Raw genomic sequence first — 23,037 nt, 5'->3', positions numbered from 1 at the left:
TTGCTTGTGCACCCAGCATTTTTTAAAATATCAAAAATACCCCTCTTGTATCTTCTTCCTTTTTAAGCTGAGTCAGTAGTGTTTTACGTCTCCATGCTTTTTTGTTCTTCCGTTTCTCTCTTTTGTGTGTTTTTTTATTGAGATAGGTGAGCTTGGATGTAGGTGAAGGGGTCGGTGGTAATTGTTGGGTCACTCTCAACATTGCTGCTTGTGATTGTTTATTTTGCTGACTAAATTTTTTTTTATTAAATAATAATATTTAATTTTTTATATATATGCATATAACTCTTTGGAATCTGTTACATATTTTATTCTCCTTTTTTGTTTCTCTTATTAGTTATGAGTTTGACAATATTGCTAGCAACATTACTATGCTAGCTTAAGCTATCTACAGTTTTGAAGCCTAGAACCTTATTGTGCTTGCTTAAGCAAACCATAACTAACTAGCTTAAATGAGCTAACTCTAAAAAGTCTAGTATTGCTTGTTGTGCTTGCTTAAGTGAGCTATGCAAAGTTAGCTTAAGCGAGCTTATCTATTAACGCCTATTTGTTGCTGCTTACAAAATCCCAATGAACCATAAGAAGGGCACAAATTCCAAGATACAAAAGGAGCATTTCACAGACATGAGAAAAAGAGTTTGGGGACATCTATGCTTGAGGGCTCTAGCTACTTTGATTATTTCTTTGGTGGTTCTCATGACTATGAGTAGTTTCAATCTTCATTGAAGTTTAATGTAATTAGATTATTCGTGTAATTACTATTTTTCTTATTCAACAAATGATTGTTATCGTTCTTCTTCCGTGTTTATTCCTTGTCATCATAAGATGGCCATAGTCTAATAGCCATTAAATCCTTTTGCGGCCACATTTATTGAATCCTTTTGCAGCCACATTTATTGCCAATAAATATGATTATCGCCGGCAAATGTTTCTTTTTTGGGTGTAGTGCAAATGGACCCTTCTCTCGATATTACCACTCAAAATCTAAATTTTCTGCCCATAATATCCATAGATTGAAAAACTTTTTGGGGCAACCATTGCAAGGTGTAGGTAGGAATTGAAGCAAACCCAAAATTAACTAAAATTACTCTACTAGCTCTATTAAGTTAACGCTCTTTCCAAGCATCTAGACATTTTGTAGTCCTCTCCAAAAGAGAATCAAAGAGATTAGAAGTAACATGCCATGAACCATGTGGAATCCCAATCCAAGTTATTGGTAAAGTCAATATTTGAGACATTAGAGATTTGTTGTTGAATCATATCCGGACCCATTTAGACTTGTTTTAAAAAAAATTGCCTAACAAGAACGGGTTAATTGAATTCTGTCCATTTCCTTTTCTCTCAATTTTTTTCATTATTAAGATTTTGAGAAAATGAATGTTACTCTCCATAAAATGTATATCATCTTCATTTTATTTACTTTTTTAAAAGCTTATGAAATGGATAAAATGCAGAAAAAAAGAAATGGAGAGGATCCGTCTCCAACTAAAGCTACCACAAACCCTCCCTAACATATATAACAAAAGCAAGAAAAAGAGAGAATGAGATAGAGATATGACATGACTAAGAGAGACAGTGGGAGAGGGTTTGAAAATTTTCACTACTCCTCCATGCAAAGGTCTCTTTAAACATCTCCATGTAACGTTATTTGTTACAATAACAATCCATAATAAAACATTAATTAAAATATCAACATGAATTTTCTTGAGAAACTTCAATGGTTTGAAATATCTCATATATTATAAATAAGATTGAATCCTTATAAGGTACAATATTCTCAAATATAAGCATACAACGAACACTAGAAATATAACGAAATTAATTAAAAGAAAACTAAGTCTTCAACTCTCATTTGTTTCTATAGTTTCTTCCTTGCTCTAAAAACATTACTTATAATGAGATATAATTTTATTGAGTAAAACAAGTTCTAAAAGAAATTTACAAACAATATTATATTCTCAACCGACAAGATAACCAAAAAAACTCAATCATGATACTTGTAGCACATTTAAAATAAAATATCATAAATATATACACCAATTAATTCAACCACAATTTATTCACATAACATTCTCAATATAAAAAAAACATTTCAATAAGTGTCATTAACACTTCAAGCATTCAAATCGATATTACATACACAACTCGATAATTCTCAGAATCACTAAACTTACTTTGTGTTTCCTAGAAACAATGTAGATCCCATATCCACTTTGAATCTCAAATTCATTCATGTAATAATTTTTTAATGTCTCTTTCATCCTGAATGGAAATATCTAATATCCGATCTCAAATGTCAATATTTTCAAATAAGTAGATAATCGTGGATATTTTCAATAAATAGATAACACATCCCGAATGGTGATATCCCTTATCCTATTCCCGGAATGTGACGTGTACCGTCATTCCTTGTTGGTAGATATTCGCTGTTATTTGGCAATATTTGTTGGCAGTCAAGGCAATACTCCGTAGCTTTGAGGATTAATTTCTCCAAAAGTAAGATATATGGCATCAATGCTCCGTAGAATTTCATGGAGGGAGCAACAACTTTTCTCCACTGCACTATGGTGTCCTTACCTTTTAAATTCTTGGGGATTCCAATTGGAATTAACCATAGGCATCATACTTCATGGGAACCGGTTATAAACTTATTTTGGAAGAAATTATCTATTTGGAAGGGTAGTGATAAGGTCATGGATTCTAACCAAGAAGTGCTAGAGAAGTCCAATTCTCCAATTAGTCCAATAACACGCGCAAAAGCAAAACGTACGGATGGAGTCTTTAGCTTCTTTGAAGTAGAAAATAATAATAGGTTGGGTTACATTGTTAAAATACGAAGAAACATAAAGAAAAAGGTGTTGAAGTGTCCATGGGTCAAATTATTTTGGGCCCGAATTGAAACATTTTAGAAAAAGAGCAAAGGACAAATTTGAAAGGGTGCATGAAACACATTTTTTTATCATTAATAAACAAGAAGCTTTAATAACTTTTAGTGGAGTACTTTGTTTTTATTGTCATTTAGTGTATTTTGTTATTTACTATCCCACTAAATTTGTCCTCTACTTTAGTGGATATTAATAACTACTTACTGGATCTTTTCTAGAAAAGACACCACCATTTACAAATATTTCAAATCAATTGAATGAAGTTTATTTATATTGCTTATTGTAATTATTTCCAATTCTTATCTAAGTAAAAAAAAAATTATGTAGCGACAAATTATATGAATTCTTATCGCTCTCAATTTCTTCTTTTCAAGAGTGTGACAAATTCAATTGGGTTACTTTAGATTGTGGCATTTTTACTTATCAAACTAGGGGTGGCCAAATTCTACTCTTTCTTTATTTCTATTTTCGGGGCACATCATAGTTTTGGTATGAGAGCCATGTTCGTAGCTTGAGTGTAAACACTTAAAGAGAGACCTACCTTGTGAAAGTTTGAAATCTCATTTTTCAAACACTATGACTAAAGAAATCCCCAAAGGCCTTACTTTGGAGCAAGCTCAAATCTTGGGGCTTCAACGTAGCCATGAGGAGATGACAGAACGCCTTGATCGTTTGACTGCAACAATTGAAAGGCTAGACTGTTCAAAACTAAAATGGTAGTAATGGACGAGATACAAGTTCACTGGAGGAGTATTTGGAGTGGGTAAGACGAGTCGAGAAAGTATTAATTTGAATGTAATAATGAGTATTCTTAAGCAAAAAAATGTCAACTTGTTGCCCTTGAATTCACTGATTATGGAAACTTATGGTGGGAGAATTTGAAAGCACAACATAGAAGAGAGGGAGAAGAAGAAATCAGAAGTTGGTGATTAATGAAAATATTGATGTGGCGGTGGTTTGTTCCTGAATATTACAAACATGAACTTTACATTAGATTGCAAAGCTTGAGGCAGGAAAGAATCTGAATAAAAATTTGAGTTTTTTTTTTCTTTTTGTGAGAATTTCTCTTGATTTTTTTGGAAAAAACTAAATCTGATTTTATAAAAGTAATTTGTGGCTATCAAGTCTAGTACTATGTCATTTTCATGCTGGTGATCATTTAGAATTTTTCAGGGAAATTTGCTAGTCTTTTGTAATTCTTTTTTAGGGACACACTTTGTAACATCAGACGAATAAACTCTGATACACATGCATATAAATATAAAGCAGATGAATCAAATGAATAATGCACAATCGAAATATCCGAATTAGATAAATATGCATACCTCCGATTCTGTGGACATCAAAATGGAGAATGGATGTTGTTAGGAAACCACAAATATTCCTTTAAATGTTTATATATTGAATATTTAATAGCCACTTGATCCACTAAGTGCATGCATCATACTCACCAGCAAACAAAATACAAGAACAATATCAAAGTACCACAAAATGTAACTCTCACACAAATTCACGTTAAATCCTGAAAACTCGAAAATTCTTAAATTGCTCAAGGGTTGAATGATAATATACAACGTGTCAATGATGCCTCTGAATCGTGTGATGAGTCCTTGCATCCGGACTCACGCGCCTTGCGATGATACAGTCTCATTTTTCACATGTCACATCATCACATTATATTACTAAAACATAAGCCTCAGTCATTTGCAACATCAACGCGAATGCAGACATCAAAACCGGACAATGATAATCGAGGGACCAAAATTGCTCAACTGTGACACTTTGAAAACTAAAAGTACATTTATACCTAAAAGTAAATAAAGTTATTGGAATTGAAGAAAATAATAATAAAAAAAAGGGTTACATGTGTGAGTGAGGAAGAGGTAAAGACAGGAAATGTCTTTGAAAATTTAAAGGGATAAGAGTGAAAGCATTGCAAAATTTGATGATTCTGGTTTTGTGAGTGAGAGTGACTCTTGGGTTGTTTATTTGTAATGATTCTGGTTCTGTGTATTGCATGTGTAACAACAAATTTTAATTGTTAGATTTAGTTTCACAAATTTTAGTTATTAGATTTATGCTGGTCAAATACATCAACTCACATAAATGGAGCATTGATGATCAAAATGTTTCTTTAAAAAGACACACTTAAATAATGTTGACCGAGTGTATCTCGTTTCAAATTGTCATACTTTTTTATGAGGAAAATATTTAATAAAAAAGGTAAGTATATTTAATACTTTCAAATTAATTCTTATTATATAAAATGGAGAAGAATTACCAAGAAAAATATTTAAAATTATTAAGAAATTATATACCATACACAAGTAAATTTTATTGGTTATTGTTGATTGTTAGTCTTTTAATTATTAGTTTTCGATTGCTAACATATTTTAAAAAAAAATTAAAGTATGATGTGAATGTAATATTTTTAAAAGGTCCGTCGTTTGATGTTTAATTTGGAGAGTCAATTTTTTTTTTATGTATAACTATTTATTCTGATTAATAAATGTATTCTGATATGGTTTAAATCAATTTAAATGTGATACTTAGTATAAATTTGCGGTAAACAAGAAGGGGTGTCTTTTTATTTATCATTTTGAATAGGTTAGTGTCAGGATGGAAGTCACCAAGGTTTAATCTTTCAGGAAAATTATCGATCATAGGGTAAGAATAACGTGTATTGGACATGCTGGTACATCAAATCGTGGAATTCCCTATCAAAAACACGCACATAAAACTCATTTTTGATTTTCACAGTAAAAATATCCACTCTACATGCTGTAAACTATAATTGTCGTACAACTGATTCCATCCAGAATGTCTTTGAAAAAGATGCGTTTAGCCACTTCACATTTTAATTGTTGAGGAAAAAAATATTAGGTTACCATAAAAAAAAAAAAAAAAAAGTAAATCAAACAAGAACCTTTTTAAGTATTAGGAAAAAAATACAGAATCCGGAACGTATTCCATTCAAAACTTGGTGCCAATGAAGTCCGACACCTCATAGAATAGGTACAATTAAATTATATCGATGCTAAAGAAAATTAAGCTATACCCAGGTATAATCCAAAGGAAGAAATAATGTACATAAAAAGCTAAATTACTATGACATGTGTGCAAGTAAATTTTCTTGAGCAAAAAAGAAAAGCATATGTGAAATTTACATGTGATGGGAACATTAATGCATGCAACAGGTATAACATAGAAAGATTAAGAGGGAGAGAAAAATAATGGAGGCCATCAACAAGGATAATTTTATGCCATAACCACAAGGTTTCAACACAGAAAATTATATTCAATACGCTTTTTTTGGTTTTGAGCTGTCTAATTCAAAATAAACAAAATAAAACAAGTTTTAAGCTCATTTGATTCTTCAGTAATTTTTTTTAATAATTTCTTAGTAATTTTTAGTGTTATTTGAAATAATATTTTTTTAAACTTTAATTTTTAGTTTTTTTAATATTTTTTCACTTTTATCTTCAATATATTTATTCATTTTTCTTGTTATTTTTTAAATAAATTATGATTTTTTTTTTATCATTTTATATTTTTCAACTACTTAAATATCTAGTTTTACTGAACACTTTTAATTTAATAAATTAATTTTTTAACTTTTAACTATCAGTTTTTAACTGCCTTTTCAATTAATTTTATCCAATATAACCCAAATATAATAAATGACAAAATATACTTTCTCTGATCCTATATATTGATTACTTTCAACTGAATCATCAAGATGAAAGGAAAGTTAAGTCATTAAATATGTCTGAAAATAAAATAAGTTTCTAATTATATCCTAATATAATTACATATCCAACTAATTCCACTAATAACTAATTAAATACCAAAGGTGAAGTTTGAAATTGATTATGGTAATTAAATTAATTATTTAAAAAATTTGTTTCATTTTTTGGTGTGGGTTTTGTATCTTTAAATACCAAAGGTGAAGTTTGAAATTGATTTTAAGCTCACGCCATCAAAGAGGTATCCTATGCTTCATAAACACCATGAACAATGAGAGTGTGAACTTGGATTTCAACTTGAATGTAGTCCGAGAAACAGAGAACAAAAATGAAGGTCCATTATTGAATAGTGATGCCAATAACGTGCAATCAAAATCCTCAAATTCTATTGATTTGAATATTGTACCCATGAGTGGTGATGGAGCAAATTCTCAACAACCCATCAATGGTGAGGGAAATCAATCTCAGTTGTCGAACTTGAATGATCTCCCAAGCGTTGAAATGGACTTTGATATGAGTGTTGACAAGGAAGAAGATGGTATGCCTGACGACACTGAAGATGCAAGCTTACACGGGTAATGAGTGATGGCCAATAGGAGGAAGCAAATGCAAAAACAAAATTTCCTATAAATGCAGATGCTACATTAAACAAGCAACGAAGATTCTTATCAACTGAAGAGCATAGGTTCATTTGTCGTCTCTTGTTAAATTCAGTTTATAATGGAAAACTAAAGGAAGGTACAACAAAGAACATTGTCACATCGTATTGTGTTTCAAGAAGGGTCATTCAATGTATATGGCTTATAATGGGTTACAATGGGACTTTTCTTGGGTGTCTGAGTCCTCAACAACCAATGCCAACAAATCCTCATGGTTTAGAATGGGTTCCTTGTCTTTCTCCATGGAGAGAAAAATGTTTTAGTTTTAATTGATACAGAAAACAAAAGACATAGGTAATATGAGAGAGAATGTAATAAGAGAGACAGAAAGAGAATGAAGTATTTGAAGAGATACTCATATTTTCGTTAGAGTGAGAAGAATGAGTGGATGGTGCATGAAAAATAAGTTTCCCTAATAAGTGTTGAGAATAATATAAATGACAGAATTAAAAAATATTATTAATAAGTTAGTTGATGACTTATAAATAAAACAAAATATTCATTCTAGAATGTGACTAATATATAGGACGGAATAGAGTGTTAAACATTAGTGCACTTAAAAGATTGACTCACTACTAGAAAACTCGTATTCTACATCGGTCAGAATCACGATTCAACAACGGTGCTTGACCGTTTTTTATTATAATGATGTTGAAACTTAAAAATTTCAACAACGGTCCATAAACAAACGTTGTAGTAAGCTGTTTTTTTTTTTAAATCGGTGCTATATTATTGACCGATGTAGAAACCTTAGCCGCCGAAGTCAACAAGCTTAGTTTCTACATCATTTTTTAATTAAGAAACGTTGTAGTAAGACTAGTTTCTACATCGTTTTTTAGTTAAGAAACGTTGTAGTAAGACTAGTTTCTACATCCTTTTTTAATTAAGAAATGTTGTAGTAAGAGTAGTTTCTACATCATTTTTTAAATAAGAAACGTTGTTGATCCCCTATTTTCTACATCGGTGCTGACGTAGGCACCGATGTAGTAAGACTAGTTTCTACATCATTTTTTAATTAAGAAATGTTGTTGATCCCTTATTGTCTACATCGATGCTGACGTATGCACCGATGTAGTAAGCTGCGTTTTCTAAGTCATTTTTTAATAAAGCAACGATGTGGATCTCCTATTTTCTACATCGTTTTGAAGAAAGAAACGACGTTGAAATATGATATTTCTACATTGGTGGTGACGTCAGCACCGATGTAAAATCATGTTTAACCTGTAGAATAATTTGAGGTTATTTAAAATAAATAATTTATAATATGATAAAATTATCTATAAATAAAATTATATAAGATATTAAAAAAAACTTGAGTAGAGAAATTTACTAGCTAGTGAATACGTTATAGAGATGAAGAGGGCCATGAAAATGATACTGGCATGGCATAGTTACTTATCTGTGAAGAAAAGAAAACAAAAAAAAGCATTGGTTTAAAGCACCATAAATTGCATCACATTCTATGTTTATTGTTTAGAGAAATTCTTGAATTTTGTTTAAGTACAGTACCTAAAGCCACCGGTACTACTAATCGAAAGTTAGAGATAACTATATCTATATTATGATTTTAATACATCTTTAGCTTTTTGAGTGGTGGTGCATAGAGGTACTGTACTTATGTAAGAATTGCTCCTGTGTTTATGTATTCCTAGGATGTAACTTGAACTCAGTTTGAGGATTGTACTTAAAAGTAAAGGCCATTAACATGTAAGTAGCCTAAGAAAGATCAATTAATTAAGGAATACTTCTTTCCGGTGAAAGCTTGAAATTTTGGTTCTTCCTCCTTCTTAGTTGTCTGATTTAGCATTGAAGAGGAGGTTTCTTCAACTGATCGAGTACAAAGTTTGCCATCAAATAAACGTCTTCCAGAACCAGTGAACGGAATGATTTGGCCAGTCTTTGTTGCTGAATCATCATGAACTTCAGATGGAAAATGTTTCTCAGGTGGGTATGGGAGGCTATTCTTCATTCTTTTGTTTTCTGTCTTTTCTGGGGAAAATCCTGGATTCAGAAAATGAAACTATACTCAGTGAAACTACGTACAGATACTCCTTCAATTCAAATGCTATATATAAATATTGTACAAAACCACACGATCCACTAAGGTACATGGCATAATAAAAGTACATTTGTTATATATATATATATATTCAACTCTAGACAGCAACTAATTCAAAAAATGAAATAAAATGTTTGGAGTCATCATTTTATATGTATTTTAGCAGTAAGAATATGTGGATTACAAGGTATTTTGCAAACACTTGCAGACCACAAATAAAAACTTATAAGATTTATTTGGTGATAAGAGGAGAAAGAAGAGAGAAAAAAATCAGTAAGTTCAATTTTCCCATTAAAAAAAAAACTAACAATTAATTATTAATGTTTGTTAATAAAAAAAATTAAAAATCACAAATGGTCTCAGAGAACCTTATAAACTATACAAACCAAGCAACACACATACACAAGATCAAACACTGGCTATTCACGTTAAATCCTAAAATTAAAGAAAACAGATGGATTATTGCTTATTAAACGAGTCAAATGGCCACAATTTTCACGTACAACATGCAAATAATCCACAAAAATGGGGAAAACATAAAAAGGAAAATTTACTGGAAATGCAAATAGTGTACCTGGTGATCAACTGTTTATGTCAAATTTAAAATAAACAGAAGAAAATATTGAGACAGAAATCATGAAGAGTATACCAGGTGATGGTTGGCGGCGTTTAGCAGTTGATACTTTATCAGAAGACTCCATCGACGAATTGACGACACTGAAAATTGAAGTGAAATTAAAATAAAAATAAAAATATAGGTATTGAAGAAAATGATAAAAAAAAAAAAAACACAAGTGCTTTGTTTATTTTTTGAATAGAAATTTTAGAAAAGAAGAGAATGAGGGTTAGTTACCTAGGTCAAGAGAGGAAATGGGATCGAGATTTCAGAGTGAGAGTGTTGCAGAATTAATTTGATGACTCTGCATGTAAGAGAGAGAGAGAGAGTAAGTTCAATGAGTCTTGCCTGTTCTCTATATGTAACGTTTATGTACATTTATTATTGCATGGTGAGGTCATGAGTTTTGATTCAGTGTGGCAAATTGTAGTGCTTATGGTGGAAGACTTTGCCGTGATAAATTTTAGCCGTTAGACTTATATTTTACACATTTTAACAATTAGATATACGTGAGGTCCAAGTTCATCAATTCTCTCTGAAACTTATGATATGTTTGTTCCCCCCAATAAACAATTTAGGAAAATTAATAGTTTTAAATGCTTCTAGAAATTTGTTCTTTTATATAGTAAATATTGAATGTATTTCATGGTTTTTAAATACTAAAGGTATTAATTTTTTATCAATTAATATTTTTTATAAGATAGTAAGAGGATTTATAGAAAAATATAATTATTGTCTTTTGGTGATGTTTAACAAGGAAAATCAACTTTAGATATATAATCATATATCCTGATTATAAAAATGAATTATGATTTTTGTTTGAATCAACTTAAGCATAATGCTTAATGTAAGCTAACATGATTAAAAATATTTTAAATTAAATTAAAATTTTCAACTTTTATATCTATTTTTAAAATCATTTATTCTGATTATAAAAAATTTACTGCGATTTTTTCTGAATCATTTTGAATATAAAAATTTAATTTGATTAAAAATATCTTAAATAACATTAGATGATTTTTTTATCATTGGTGTTAAATTTATTTTTATTAAAACATTAATTTTTTTCTTTATACTTTATCATTGAAACTTATCTTTTTATATGAAATATAAAATTTAGATAATAAAAGAAAATATAAAAATAAAACCTATAACATTTTTCCAATCATGCAAAAAAATGCCAATTTAGTTATATTTCATTTAAATATATACACCACTTAAATGATGTTGACCGAATCGAGACGACACAAGTTAAGAAAATGAATAACTTTAAATTCTTCCACGATATTATTTATGCTTTTATATATAGTAAATATTAAATCTATATCATGTTTTTAAATTACTAAATTATTAATTTTTATTGAATATTATATGCTTTTATATATAGTAAATATTAAATGTATATCATGTTTTTAAATTACTAAATTATTAATTTTTATTGAATATTTTCTTTATAAGATAGTTAGAAGATTTATAAAAAAATGTAATTAGTCTCTTTTCCTGATGTTTAACTAGGAAAATCATTTTTTAGATATATAATAATTTATTGCAGTAAAAAAACATGCGTAATAATTTATTCTGATTTTAGAAATACAATATGATTTTTTAATCAATTTAAGTATAATACTTAATGTAACCTTATATGATTAAAAATATTTTAAATTAAATAAAGTTATTAAGTATTTATATCTATTTTTATGAAATCATTAATTCTGGTTATAAAAATTAATGTACTGTGATTTGTATTGAATCAATTTAAATATAACAATTTAATATGATTAAAATTATCTTAAACTACAATAAATGATTCAGTTTTTTTTTTGTTTGTTGAACAAATAGTCTAAATAAGTTAAGAGGGGATGAATTAAGTATTAATTTTTTTTTAGTGACAAGTTTTAATCTCCCATATATTTAGAATGCAGAAGAACACACAACAATTAATTTAACAATATTCTTTAAACGTGTAAGACAAATTAAATTGTAATAAAATAAACGAGATAAAAGAAGATAGAACTGAAAGCTCGATTCATATCGTTCGGTTACTTCCCGTGCCTACGTCTAGTTCTAAGTAATCCACTTGCCATTTTTTCACTATTCTTGTGAATCTTTTAGAATCTTTGAACACACCTCAGAATCTTTCTCCCTTGTGTTCAAGTTTTTCACGTGCTAAAAAATAAACAATCTCTTGATTACAATTCTGAATTTTATAATATGAATAAAATGATTTCTTTCTTTTAAAACAGATGATTCAACTTAAAGAATTCTCAATAATTTATAAGAATTTGACCAAAATTGTTTAGAGAGATTTTGACACACATAAATGCACCTGGTCACCCACCCACCCACCCACACACCCACACACACGCGCACACATAGGCCAATTGTGTTTGTTCAAAACAGTTAGAAGAGATGTATCTTTTTTAAAAAATATTCTAAAACTATTTCATTAGTAATTGATTACATGACTCTGGTAATCGATTACACGATTATATCTTTGAATAGTTGTTACTTTTTAATAATTTTTTCTGAAATCTCTTTGTTAGTAATTGATTATATGAACATGGTAATCGATTACTGGTTCAAAAAATATTAAAAAATATTTCTGAATTAATTTTAACTTTAATAAAAGAATTTTGATAGTAAAGATTTTGAGGCCAAACTATAATAATCAAATTGAGATTACTAAGTTCTTATCTTAAATTTTCTTGATTTTATTCTTTGACTTGATTCAATATGTGCTCGCTCATCAAAACCTGCATGATATATATTTACATTGTTTAAAACATTTTTTTTATTAAAATATTTAATTTTTCCTTTTATATAATAATAAAATAAAATATAAAAAATAAAACCTACAACATTTTTCCAATTACTTAAACAATGCCAATTTAGTTAGCATATTAGAAATAGTAACTAAATAAATTATTGACCACCAATTAGTATTGAATTTAATTTACGAAGATACTACATTCAAATATTATTTCTCTCATTTGGATTTGATAATTTACTTCATTTGACTAAAAAAAGGAAACAAAAACAAAATATAGTAATTATAAAGCATAATGACATTAATAAGAGTACATGAAATTTAGAAGGGTTAATAAGTATTTCAATGAGGAAAAAACTATTTTAGTGTGTATATGAAAAATATTGACATTATAAATTATCCATTAAATTTAGATAATAGGTAACTTTTATTTATTGAATATTATTTTTAAACAGTAATGCTACTAATTTGTTTCTTTTAAAATAGTAGCATTTGTTGAATATTACAATAAATTATCCCGTGTATTTTTTTAAAGAAGGTTGTAGATAAAATGTTGATATAAATTGTGTTAAGTCTTTTCTAATCATCAATGTCCAAAGAATTTCATCCATCACTACAATAAAGTATGGATTTTGTAATATTTGAAAAACATAGTTAAAACATAAATAAATGTTATTAATATTTTTTTTGATATTTTATAAAGTATGGTATATATCTCACGTTGTTAAAAGTTTTTAGTAACATTTTTTCATACTAATTACAACATTTATGAAAAATATGGCTAAAAACTTTTAACAACATTTTTCCATACTAACAATAAGATTTATAAAAATGTTATTAACAATATTTCTTAGTTACAAAAGCAACATTCTAAAAATGTTGCTAATACATTATACACATCTTTGGTAACATTCAACAAATGCTACTGATTTGTTTCTATTAAAATACAACAAATATAATTTTTTGTAATATTTTAAAAATTATAATTTTAAATGCATGATGTATACGGTTTTTTAATAGATATAGATATCAGGTGGTTTTTTAACACCATAAAATAAATATATTGTGAGAAAAAATATATTATTATATTTTTCTAAAACTTGTCACATAAGGGATCTACTAATTAGAAAATAAAAATATGCATACAACTAAAGTACATGAAAACATGTGAAAATCAAAGTCAATGAAGGTCTAACACTTTGCGGTCAAAGTTATATTGTTTTAAAAAAAGAATTTTATATAAAAATAACGTATGAGAATTATAAAACTCTAATATGAAGAAAACAATGGTCCCTATAGGCCACTAAAACATTATACAATAATTACATAATGTATAATCTTTCCTATTACTACATGCAGTTGCATTATTTCTCTCAAAGTCTGCCACATTTGAGTTCAGATAAGTACACATAGCCTCTAGAGCAATCTCTAGAACTTGAAACTCAAATGGAAGCTCAGACTACACACCATCAGCAGTCGCATCTCTTTGCCTGTATTAAATAAAATGAATTAGTGAATATCATCTGATTCAAGCTCCCTACTATATAGACAATATATAGTTAGAAAACTAGTGAATTAATTGATATATAGACTAAACTACCTTTTACACAACATTATAGAACAAAAGTTTGATAATCTTCATTCATCAGTCACAACCTTAAGCAGAGGTGCAATTTGTCATGGTAAAATTAGACCAGAGTGCAACTGCATACAACGATGCTCTATTTCATTGCTATGTATGCCATAGAAAATTATAACACTGTGAAATACTAAACTGAATAAGCACTTGAATGAGGTCTTGATGGCTTAATCCTTCGCCTTGATACTCAGTGCTAAAGTTGTATTGCATTGAGTTCTTACCTTCCTAACCAAAGTCTAATAATAGAAAAAATGGAAGTACCGAAGTATAGAAGGAGAATACAATATCTAACAAGTTTGCATGCTAAAGACTTACCAGCTAAGCAACTCAACAGTTTCACATACAAAACTCGTTCAACAGCTAAACCACATTTGCATAACCATGATAAAACTGAAAAGGAAAAAATTTATCATGAGAGTAATGAATGTTGTAGAAATAAAAAGCTACCTAATTAAGTTGAATAAAACATCACCATTAAAGATACAATAGATAGTGAATACTGAAAAAGGAAACTCACCCAAGAAACGTGAGATTAATATATGCAGGACACAAAAACCGGGTTCTATAAATAGTGGTGCCATAAACCAATTCAAGATTCTGAGAATGAAAAAATAACAATAATAACAAAAGAAAGCCCTGATGGAGAAAAGAAAAAAGAAGGAAGAATCAGGGTCGAGGAATCATATTGGTGTGTGACGTGTGTTAGTGTTAAACATGGTTTCGAGGAATCTTATTTTAGTTGGGGTCTCACTCACCAATCTAGGTTTAGTAGTTTGTAGACTATTCCCAATTCCTTGAAACCCGAACAATGGAGGGAGCACCCAAATAGGGTATTTTCTAGTAATAGAAAAGTAATTTGCAAAAAGTGGTAGAAACAAGTTATTGTTAAGATCACACATACAAGTTTAAAGCAAGTTAGGAATAAACTAATCATAAACTAATCTTGAAGAGTACATATGATGGTAAATAAGAACTTACAAGCTGAAAATAAGTCTTCATAAGCTCTTCGCTATAAAATAAAACTTTTAAAAACTGTAGCACACAATCATTTTCTATAGACAAAAGGTATATAACACACCATTTCATTGTCATGAGCAGCAACAAAAGAATCAATCTGTATCCAACAAAAGAAATAACTCAAACAATAAGAGGCACATAGTGTCTCCTTATCAGCATTGCTTATTTTGTTAATTACCTCGTCCACAAATATAATGGCACCATTAAGAAGATTGTTCGCAAGGGAAAACACTTTCCCTAGAAGAAATCATTGCATGCCTCAAGTGGAACATATAGCATAGGGACACCCTGCCAAATCAAGTATGTCGATTTCAGTTTGCTACATATTTGAGCGCACAATACAAATATTTTGCTTAATTTACCTCATAATTTTTAGCATATTGCCGACACGTAAGAACCAACTGATTATATTAAACCAAACTCGACCATAAGCATCATTTAATAAGTGTACTCCCTGGGGTCTCTCGTTTATAAGAAAAAAAGACATATTTCTTACTTATCAAATAATTAATTATTTTCATTAAAAGTGAGTCTCAGTTAAAAATTGAATATTCTTTTAAAATTATCTTTCATTGAAATTTGATTATAAATTATTTTGACCTTATTAAACAAAAAAAAATTTATTAAATAAGATATTAATAATTAAGGTTTGTTTATGAAAATATTTTATTGGTTATGTTTGAGAGATAAGAGAAACTAGCATTCTCCTTTGGGTAAGCGAGCCAAACAGTTGACAATAGTAGTGTCGGCGTTTGAGTGTAGAGATAAATAAGATTTAGTTTTGCAGAAAGTGACTTAATTTTGGGGTTTGGCGCTTTTTCCCTGACGCCCCCTTTTAGATTCTGCCACTTCCACGTCAACGGTTCGATTCCCCGCACACACACAACTTTCCCCTTTTTCCATTTTATTTTTAAAACACAAATAAAAACCACCATCGTGTTCTTTTCAATTTCTTCATTTCTTCTTCTTCTTCTCTCTCTCTCTCATTTGATTTTTCAACGATTCTTCTTCTACGCGTCTTCTTCTTCACACTCTCACTCCCAAGTCCCAATGGCCTCTTCTCCTCCCTCTTCCTCCGCTATTAAGGTAAAACCAACCAACGCACACGCACACACACAACGCAACGCAACCCTTTTTCTCTCTGTCGTTTTCCGGCTTCCGTGTTGTTGTCGTTTTGTCTCCACTTATGTCGTTTTGGAATTTTTCAGGATGCCAAGGTGCTTATGGTTGGCGCTGGCGGAATTGGCTGCGAGCTTCTCAAGACCCTCGCCCTCTCCGGTTTCCCTGACATTCACATCGTTAGTTCTCTTCTCTATTTGGATCTTTCCAAGTTTTTTTTCTCCAAGGGTTTTTCGTTTCTTTTTTTTTTTGGATTTGAGTTTTTGGGTTTTTCTTGTTAGGGTTTTGGTGTTGTTGGGGTTTTTGAGGGTTTTGATAAAGCTTTGAGCTGTGCGTGTGTTTGGTCACATAGGAGGTGTTTGTGAGAGTGGGGAGTGAGTGTTGTTTGGGCTGTGGTAACTGTTTTGGGGTCTTGGAATGGTGAAATATGGCGTTGGAATTTGATTTGTTTTTTGTTTTGGTTTAGCGAGGGTTGAATTTTTGGTAGTTTGATTCGTTGCCCTTTTGTTTTGGTTTGAAATTTCAATGTTTTTGTTATAGGGGAAGAATTTCGAGTCTTTGGGGCCAGGGGTGGTGGTTTTTGTGGTGAGGTTTGAGCAGTTTTTATGCTTTGTTATGTACACTCTAGGTGGAGTGTTGGTGCTTACATTCAGTTGGCTTCAATTGCTTTTATGCTAATCGATGTTTGTGATGATGGAAGTAGGGAATTGGTATTTATTTGGGATCTTGAGTTTTAGTACTATAGTTATGACTAATAAGATCTTCGAGAATTGAATTTTAATTAATTGGGGTTTGTGGTGTTGATGTTGATGATTGCTACTCATTGCTGAGGGTGATAGATTATTAAAATGGCAGATCTGCTGAATGCTTGGGCGGTATTGTACCCAGAACAAGTATCTTGCTAGTTTCTACTAAGTGGAATTGTAAGAGTGTCGTGTCGTTGTGCCATACAGGTTTTGAACAAGGATCCATGTCTCATATTTATAATTGTATTTGTATCTATATCTATATATCTAGCGGAGCACTGTCCCCTATATGATATGGTGGATTATTGACTTTCCACCATTTTCTGCTATCAGAAATTGATAACACTCCTAGGTTAATGGTGATTTTGTGTAGACTGTGACTTATTGTGTAGATTGTGAGTTGGTAGTCATACTGCCAGCAATCAGTCAACCCACTATGAATTCTTCTTCCGTGTGTGCATGTTCTCTAGCCATTTTATAAACTATCTTTTGAACTGATGTGCTTTCACGCATTAATATACTTCATTTATTTCCAATGTGCAGATTGACATGGACACCATAGAAGTCAGTAACCTGAACAGGCAATTTTTATTTCGACAATTCCATGTTGGACAATCCAAGGCTAAAGTAAGTTTTAACTGTTGTGGTTATTGTTGTTACTGGTATAGGTTTCAGTTTTCCATCAATCTGATGAAGTCTTCAACCAGGTTGCTAGGGATGCTGTATTAAAATTTAGGCCCCACATAAACATTACACCATACCATGCAAATGTCAAAGATCCTGAATTCAATGTGGACTTCTTTAAGCAATTTAATGTTGTTCTAAATGGACTAGACAATCTAGATGCACGCCGGCATGTGAATCGCTTGTGCTTGGCAGCTAATGTTCCTTTGGTTGAAAGTGGAACTACTGGGTTCCTCGGACAGGTAATTTAATTGTATTTATTTTAGTAATTGATATCCATTTTAAATGGAAGTATCCAGTAGAATCTGAATGGTGCTTTTTCTGTTTGATAATTATTTTTATTTTTATATACGTAAGTGTATCTTCTTGTTTTTTAAAAAATTAAATATTGATTATCTGGTTGTTTGTATATATCTAGCTATGAATATTGGTTATTGTCAGTGCTGACTAGCACCTGATTTTAAACGTCCTATGCCTAGTAAGTAATCTTCTGATTGGGAAAGCAACATGTTTTTTTTTTTTTTTGTGGCATGTTTCTAAGCTTCAAAATTTAGTTATCAGCTAAAATTAATAATTTTTCTCCAGTGATTATCCACTAAAATTTAAGTGAATACCCCTTCATCCTGATTTTCAGTTTTGGCCATGTACTCTGAAAATAAATTGATTTAAAATTCTAATTCTTAAAAAAAAAAACAGATTTATAATGGTGTGTGATATTTAAGGTCTGAGATTTCATATTTGCTGTTTTTTTGTTGTAACCCTTTCTGCTTACCGATTTTTGTGGCAGAAAACATGCATGTGACATTGTTTATTACTATTTGTATCTTTCAGTATATTTGCCGGTTCCACATGATTTCAGCCGACCTCACCTAGTAGGATAAGTCTTTGTTTGTTCCACATGATTTCAACTTAATATGTGATTTCATGGTTAATTATTTCTATATATTAAGTTGCATTTTTTCAATCATATTTGTGATTTAGTTTTAATGGAAAACAGGTAACTGTGCATGTCAAGGGAAAAACAGAGTGCTATGAGTGTCAACCTAAACCAGCCCCCAAGACATATCCCGTCTGTACAATCACAAGTACCCCATCAAAGGTATTTGTAGGTTCATGATTATTTGGATTTCATTGAATGGAATATTTTATGATGCATTGTTGTATCTTGATGGATGCTACTAGGTAGATACCTTTTAACATAATATTGAAGGCTGTTATATTAGTTATATTTTAGGCAAATGGATAAAACTGATAGACTCAAGCTATTTTCCTTTCACATTATCAAATGATTATCATTTTGATGTGTGAATTTTGATATTTGCTTCAATATTCTATTTAATGAGTTCTAAGCTTTCATCTCTTTATTTTATGGCAGTTTGTTCACTGTATTGTGTGGGCGAAGGACCTACTTTTTGCTAAGTTATTTGGGGACAAGAATCAGGACAATGATTTAAATGTTCGATCAAGTGATGCTGCCAGCTCATCCAAAAATGTAGAGGATGTATTTGAACGTAGGAAAGATGAAGACATTGATCAATATGGAAGGAAAATTTTTGATCATGTATTTGGGTATAACATTGAATTAGCTTTGTCTAATGAAGAGACATGGAAAAATCGTAACAGGCCAAAGCCTATATACAGCAAGGATGTCTTGTCTGATGAACCGGCTCAACAAAATGGAAATTTGGAGAAAAAATATGAATCTGATGAATTACCAGTTTCTGCCATGGCATCTTTGGGCATGAAGAACCCACAGGATATTTGGAGTCTCAAAGAAAATTCGAGAATATTTCTTGAAGCATTTAGACTATTTTTTACAAAAAGGGAAAAGGTCCTTTACTTTGATGTAGTGATCATGTTGTAATATTAAGTTTATATCTTTATCTGGATACTAAACTATGAATCTTCTTTTTTGTGATTTTTTCTTTTACTTTTTAAATACATCTTTGAGCAGGAGATTGGCAATCTAAGCTTTGATAAAGATGATCAGTTGGCTGTAGAATTTGTTACTGCAGCTGCAAACATAAGGGCTGCTTCATTTGGCATCCCTCTCCAAAACCTTTTTGAAGCTAAAGGTATTGCTGGGAATATTGTGCATGCCGTGGCGACTACAAATGCTGTGATTGCTGGGTTGATTGTCATTGAAGCAATCAAAGTGCTGAACAATGACATTAAAAATTATAGGTATGATGTGATTTCTCCTCCTGTGTGTTCTTTATTTTGGATTGGTTTTAGTGATGGGGAAGTGGTTTGTTAAGAAGCATTGTTTAAATTTTAACCAAGATGCCTTGGGGGAAATGCTACCTACTTGGCACTGACATTTTTTGGCAGGGAAAAACATAATTCATAGTATTATCATGGTTCTGGTACTAAATCAGAGCTTACACCCTGTTCACTTTTTTTTTTTTTAAATGCTTGATAACTATCATTCTTGTCAAGTCTAAAGCAGTATAGTAAATTACAACCAAGTAAAATTATAATTGTAGGTTACTTGGGACTTATTTATTTAAGCTTAAAAGAAAGTTGATTTTGATAATTTTAAGATTTTTTTTCCAGAATCTATTTTTTTAGCTTATGAGAAAAGTGCAACAGCTTTGTTGTTTTTAAAAGATTTTTGCATTTTTTCAAAAAATACATAATTACTATAATTTTCCTACAGCATAGCTTTTAAGAAAGCACTTTCTTTGAAAAAAGCTCAAACAAACAAGCCCTTAATCATGACTTAGAGAGAACAGGCAGTGCTTTCTTTGTCAGATTTTTTGCTGGAGCAAAATGCATGGATCTTTAAGGGAAATTTTGTCCCTATTTTGCAGAGCTCTTTTGTTTTGACCTTTTTTTTTATCTTATACCTTTTATTTATTGTAGATTCTGTTGGGAGGTTGTCTTATCCTTCCTGTTCTTTCCTTGGTGCTCATTTCTTCTTTAAGGAATCTTTACTTATGTACTACACTGTAGTTTAAGTCAGCATTAAATTTACTTTTATTTTAATGTTTTTATATTCTTTTCTGGACATCTCATAGAATGACATATTGTCTGGAGCATCCAGCAAGAAACATGCTGCTTATGCCGGTGGAGCCATTTGAACCTAACAAATCTTGTTATGTTTGTTCTGAGGTCTGCCAAATCTCCCCTTGTTGCATATATTGCCTAAAGTTGTTGTTACAAACATGCTCACACTCAATATGTTCATATATGTGCAAAACAGACACCTTTATCGCTTGAAATAAACACCAATCGTTCAAAGTTGAAAGACTTGGTCGAAAAAATTGTCAAGGCAAAGCTTGGGATGAACCTTCCTCTTATTATGTGTGCTTCAAACCTGCTTTATGAAGCTGGTGATGTTGAGGATGACATGGTTGCTATTTATGAGGCCAACCTTGAAAAGGTATGTTTGTTGTCTTTGGTTTAAAGAACGTAGCATTTTATTTATAGCCTGTTTCCTGGCATTTTCAGGCTCTGGCTGAGCTTCCTTCCCCAGTAACTGGTGGCACAATGCTTACGGTAGAGGATATGCAGCAGGAATTCGTTTGCAATATTAACATCAAGCACAGGTTTTTACTCAACTCTATTTTTGTATTCTGTGAAAAATATTCCTTGGATAAAAAATACTACTATGCTAGAGGAACTTAAGTTTTTAGTGTTTCTTTTTTTCCTTTTATCTTCCCTCTCAAATGTTGCATTAAGATAGTTTTTTGTTCCCATTCCCATGAATCCTCTTGTTTCTTTTCTTTTTTTGTTCAAAAAGTACTTTGTTTCATTGCTGATTTTCAGAGAGGAGTTTGATGAAGAGAAAGAACCTGATGGGATGGTTCTCTCAGGATGGACTCAACCAGTGTCAGCAGCAGAAAACAAAGACAAATCTGTTGGAAATGGTGCAAGCACCTCTGATGCATTAATAACAGCTGTTGAATCTGAAAAGGATGATGAGATAACTATAGTTTCAACCTTGAAGAAACGGAAACTTCCCGATGAATCCGATATTTCAAATAGTGCAGCTGAATCAAAGAATCAGAAGCAATTGGAAGTAATTGAAGACGAAGATGATCTTGTCATGCTTGATGGGGATTCAGACAGCGTTAAAAAGAGAAGATTGTCGTAGTGTCACTAAAAATCAGGATGAATTCTTGCATACTAATTTTGTATTTATAGGGGGGGGGGGGGGGGTGGTGATTCTTTTGGCCATAATAGTTGTTAGGAATGTTGCTATTAATCTTTTGCTTGACATAGATATTGTTTTTCTTCCTTGTGCTTTCTCAGTAGCTGCAACATGTATAATTCTCGCTGACTCCTGACAAGAGAGGATCACTGACCTCACAAATTAACTTTCTCACACTTGACATTAGTGAACAGAAGTTTTACAAATTAACTTTCTCACCTTTGGAATGTTGATTTATCTTTCATCAGGTGATTGTCATGAATTCTTAAAAGATAGCTTTTGTTTCTGAGACATGGCAATCCTTAGTGGCTTGATGATTGCAATGTGTGAGAGATTCAATAAAATCTGTCTGATAGTAAGGAAATCAGAGGTAAATGGTGAACTAAGGTAGCAATGACATAGACGTGAAAGTGTCTATACCGATCAATGACTCCAAATGTATTGAAAGTTTGAAACAGCATGAAGGTGTAAACGCTTTGCTAAAATATTTTCCCCTTTCAAAGTAACCAAAATAATATTTGATGTGCGAAGTGGGTGCTATTCGTCATTGATATAGAAAGGATGAGTAGCTACCTTATCATAGAATATTTTCTTGATCTTAATTCACCAGAGGAATGAATGCCTGGATATTGGTGAGAAAGACAAAAGACTCGAAGGATTAATGTGCCACATCCACAATAAAAAGGAGAAAAGAAGCATTTTTTTTAAATAATTATACGGGTAAATAGTTAGTTTTGTCATTTAATGTGTAATTCGCTGAGAAATATGTTCTTGAAAGATGAAAATACAAAATTTAGTCCTTGAAAGGATAATAAGTGTGACAAATATATCCGGCCGTTAACTTTCATTCGTCATCATTAATAAAATAACTTACATGGTACGAAGAGACAAATGTGTCACTGAAATGATTGTGAACGTGGATTGTCAGCATAGGGGTATATTTG

General features: G+C 30.9%; 2 protein-coding genes across 2 annotated transcripts; one reads left to right on the top strand and one right to left on the bottom strand.

Annotated features, from left to right (window-relative positions):
- Window positions 1–8,699: 8,699 nt before the first annotated feature.
- Window positions 8,700–10,350, bottom strand: LOC102668262 (uncharacterized). Its single transcript, XM_006594343.4, has 3 exons — window positions 10,203–10,350; window positions 9,999–10,066; window positions 8,700–9,291 (listed from the first exon to the last, which is right to left on the bottom strand). Exons 2-3 carry the CDS (start codon window positions 10,048–10,050, stop codon window positions 9,017–9,019), a joined length of 327 nt encoding a protein of 108 aa, XP_006594406.1. The 5' UTR covers window positions 10,051–10,066; window positions 10,203–10,350; the 3' UTR covers window positions 8,700–9,016.
- A 5,964-nt stretch (window positions 10,351–16,314) lies between these two features.
- Window positions 16,315–22,299, top strand: LOC100794304 (SUMO-activating enzyme subunit 2). The gene is made up of 11 exons (XM_003541557.4): window positions 16,315–16,474; window positions 16,597–16,686; window positions 17,797–17,880; window positions 17,961–18,179; window positions 18,935–19,036; window positions 19,313–19,768; window positions 19,892–20,121; window positions 20,958–21,051; window positions 21,143–21,322; window positions 21,391–21,488; window positions 21,709–22,299. Exons 1-11 carry the CDS (start codon window positions 16,439–16,441, stop codon window positions 22,034–22,036), a joined length of 1,917 nt encoding a protein of 638 aa, XP_003541605.1. The 5' UTR covers window positions 16,315–16,438; the 3' UTR covers window positions 22,037–22,299.
- The last annotated feature ends 738 nt before the right edge of the window (window positions 22,300–23,037 follow it).

The sequence above is a fragment of the Glycine max genome, chromosome 13 (genome assembly GCF_000004515.6).
Source record: "Glycine max cultivar Williams 82 chromosome 13, Glycine_max_v4.0, whole genome shotgun sequence".
Classification (NCBI taxonomy): Eukaryota; Viridiplantae; Streptophyta; class Magnoliopsida; order Fabales; family Fabaceae; genus Glycine; species Glycine max.
The sequence above is the reverse complement of the archived record's forward strand: the minus strand, read 5'-3'. Positions and strand labels throughout refer to the sequence as shown.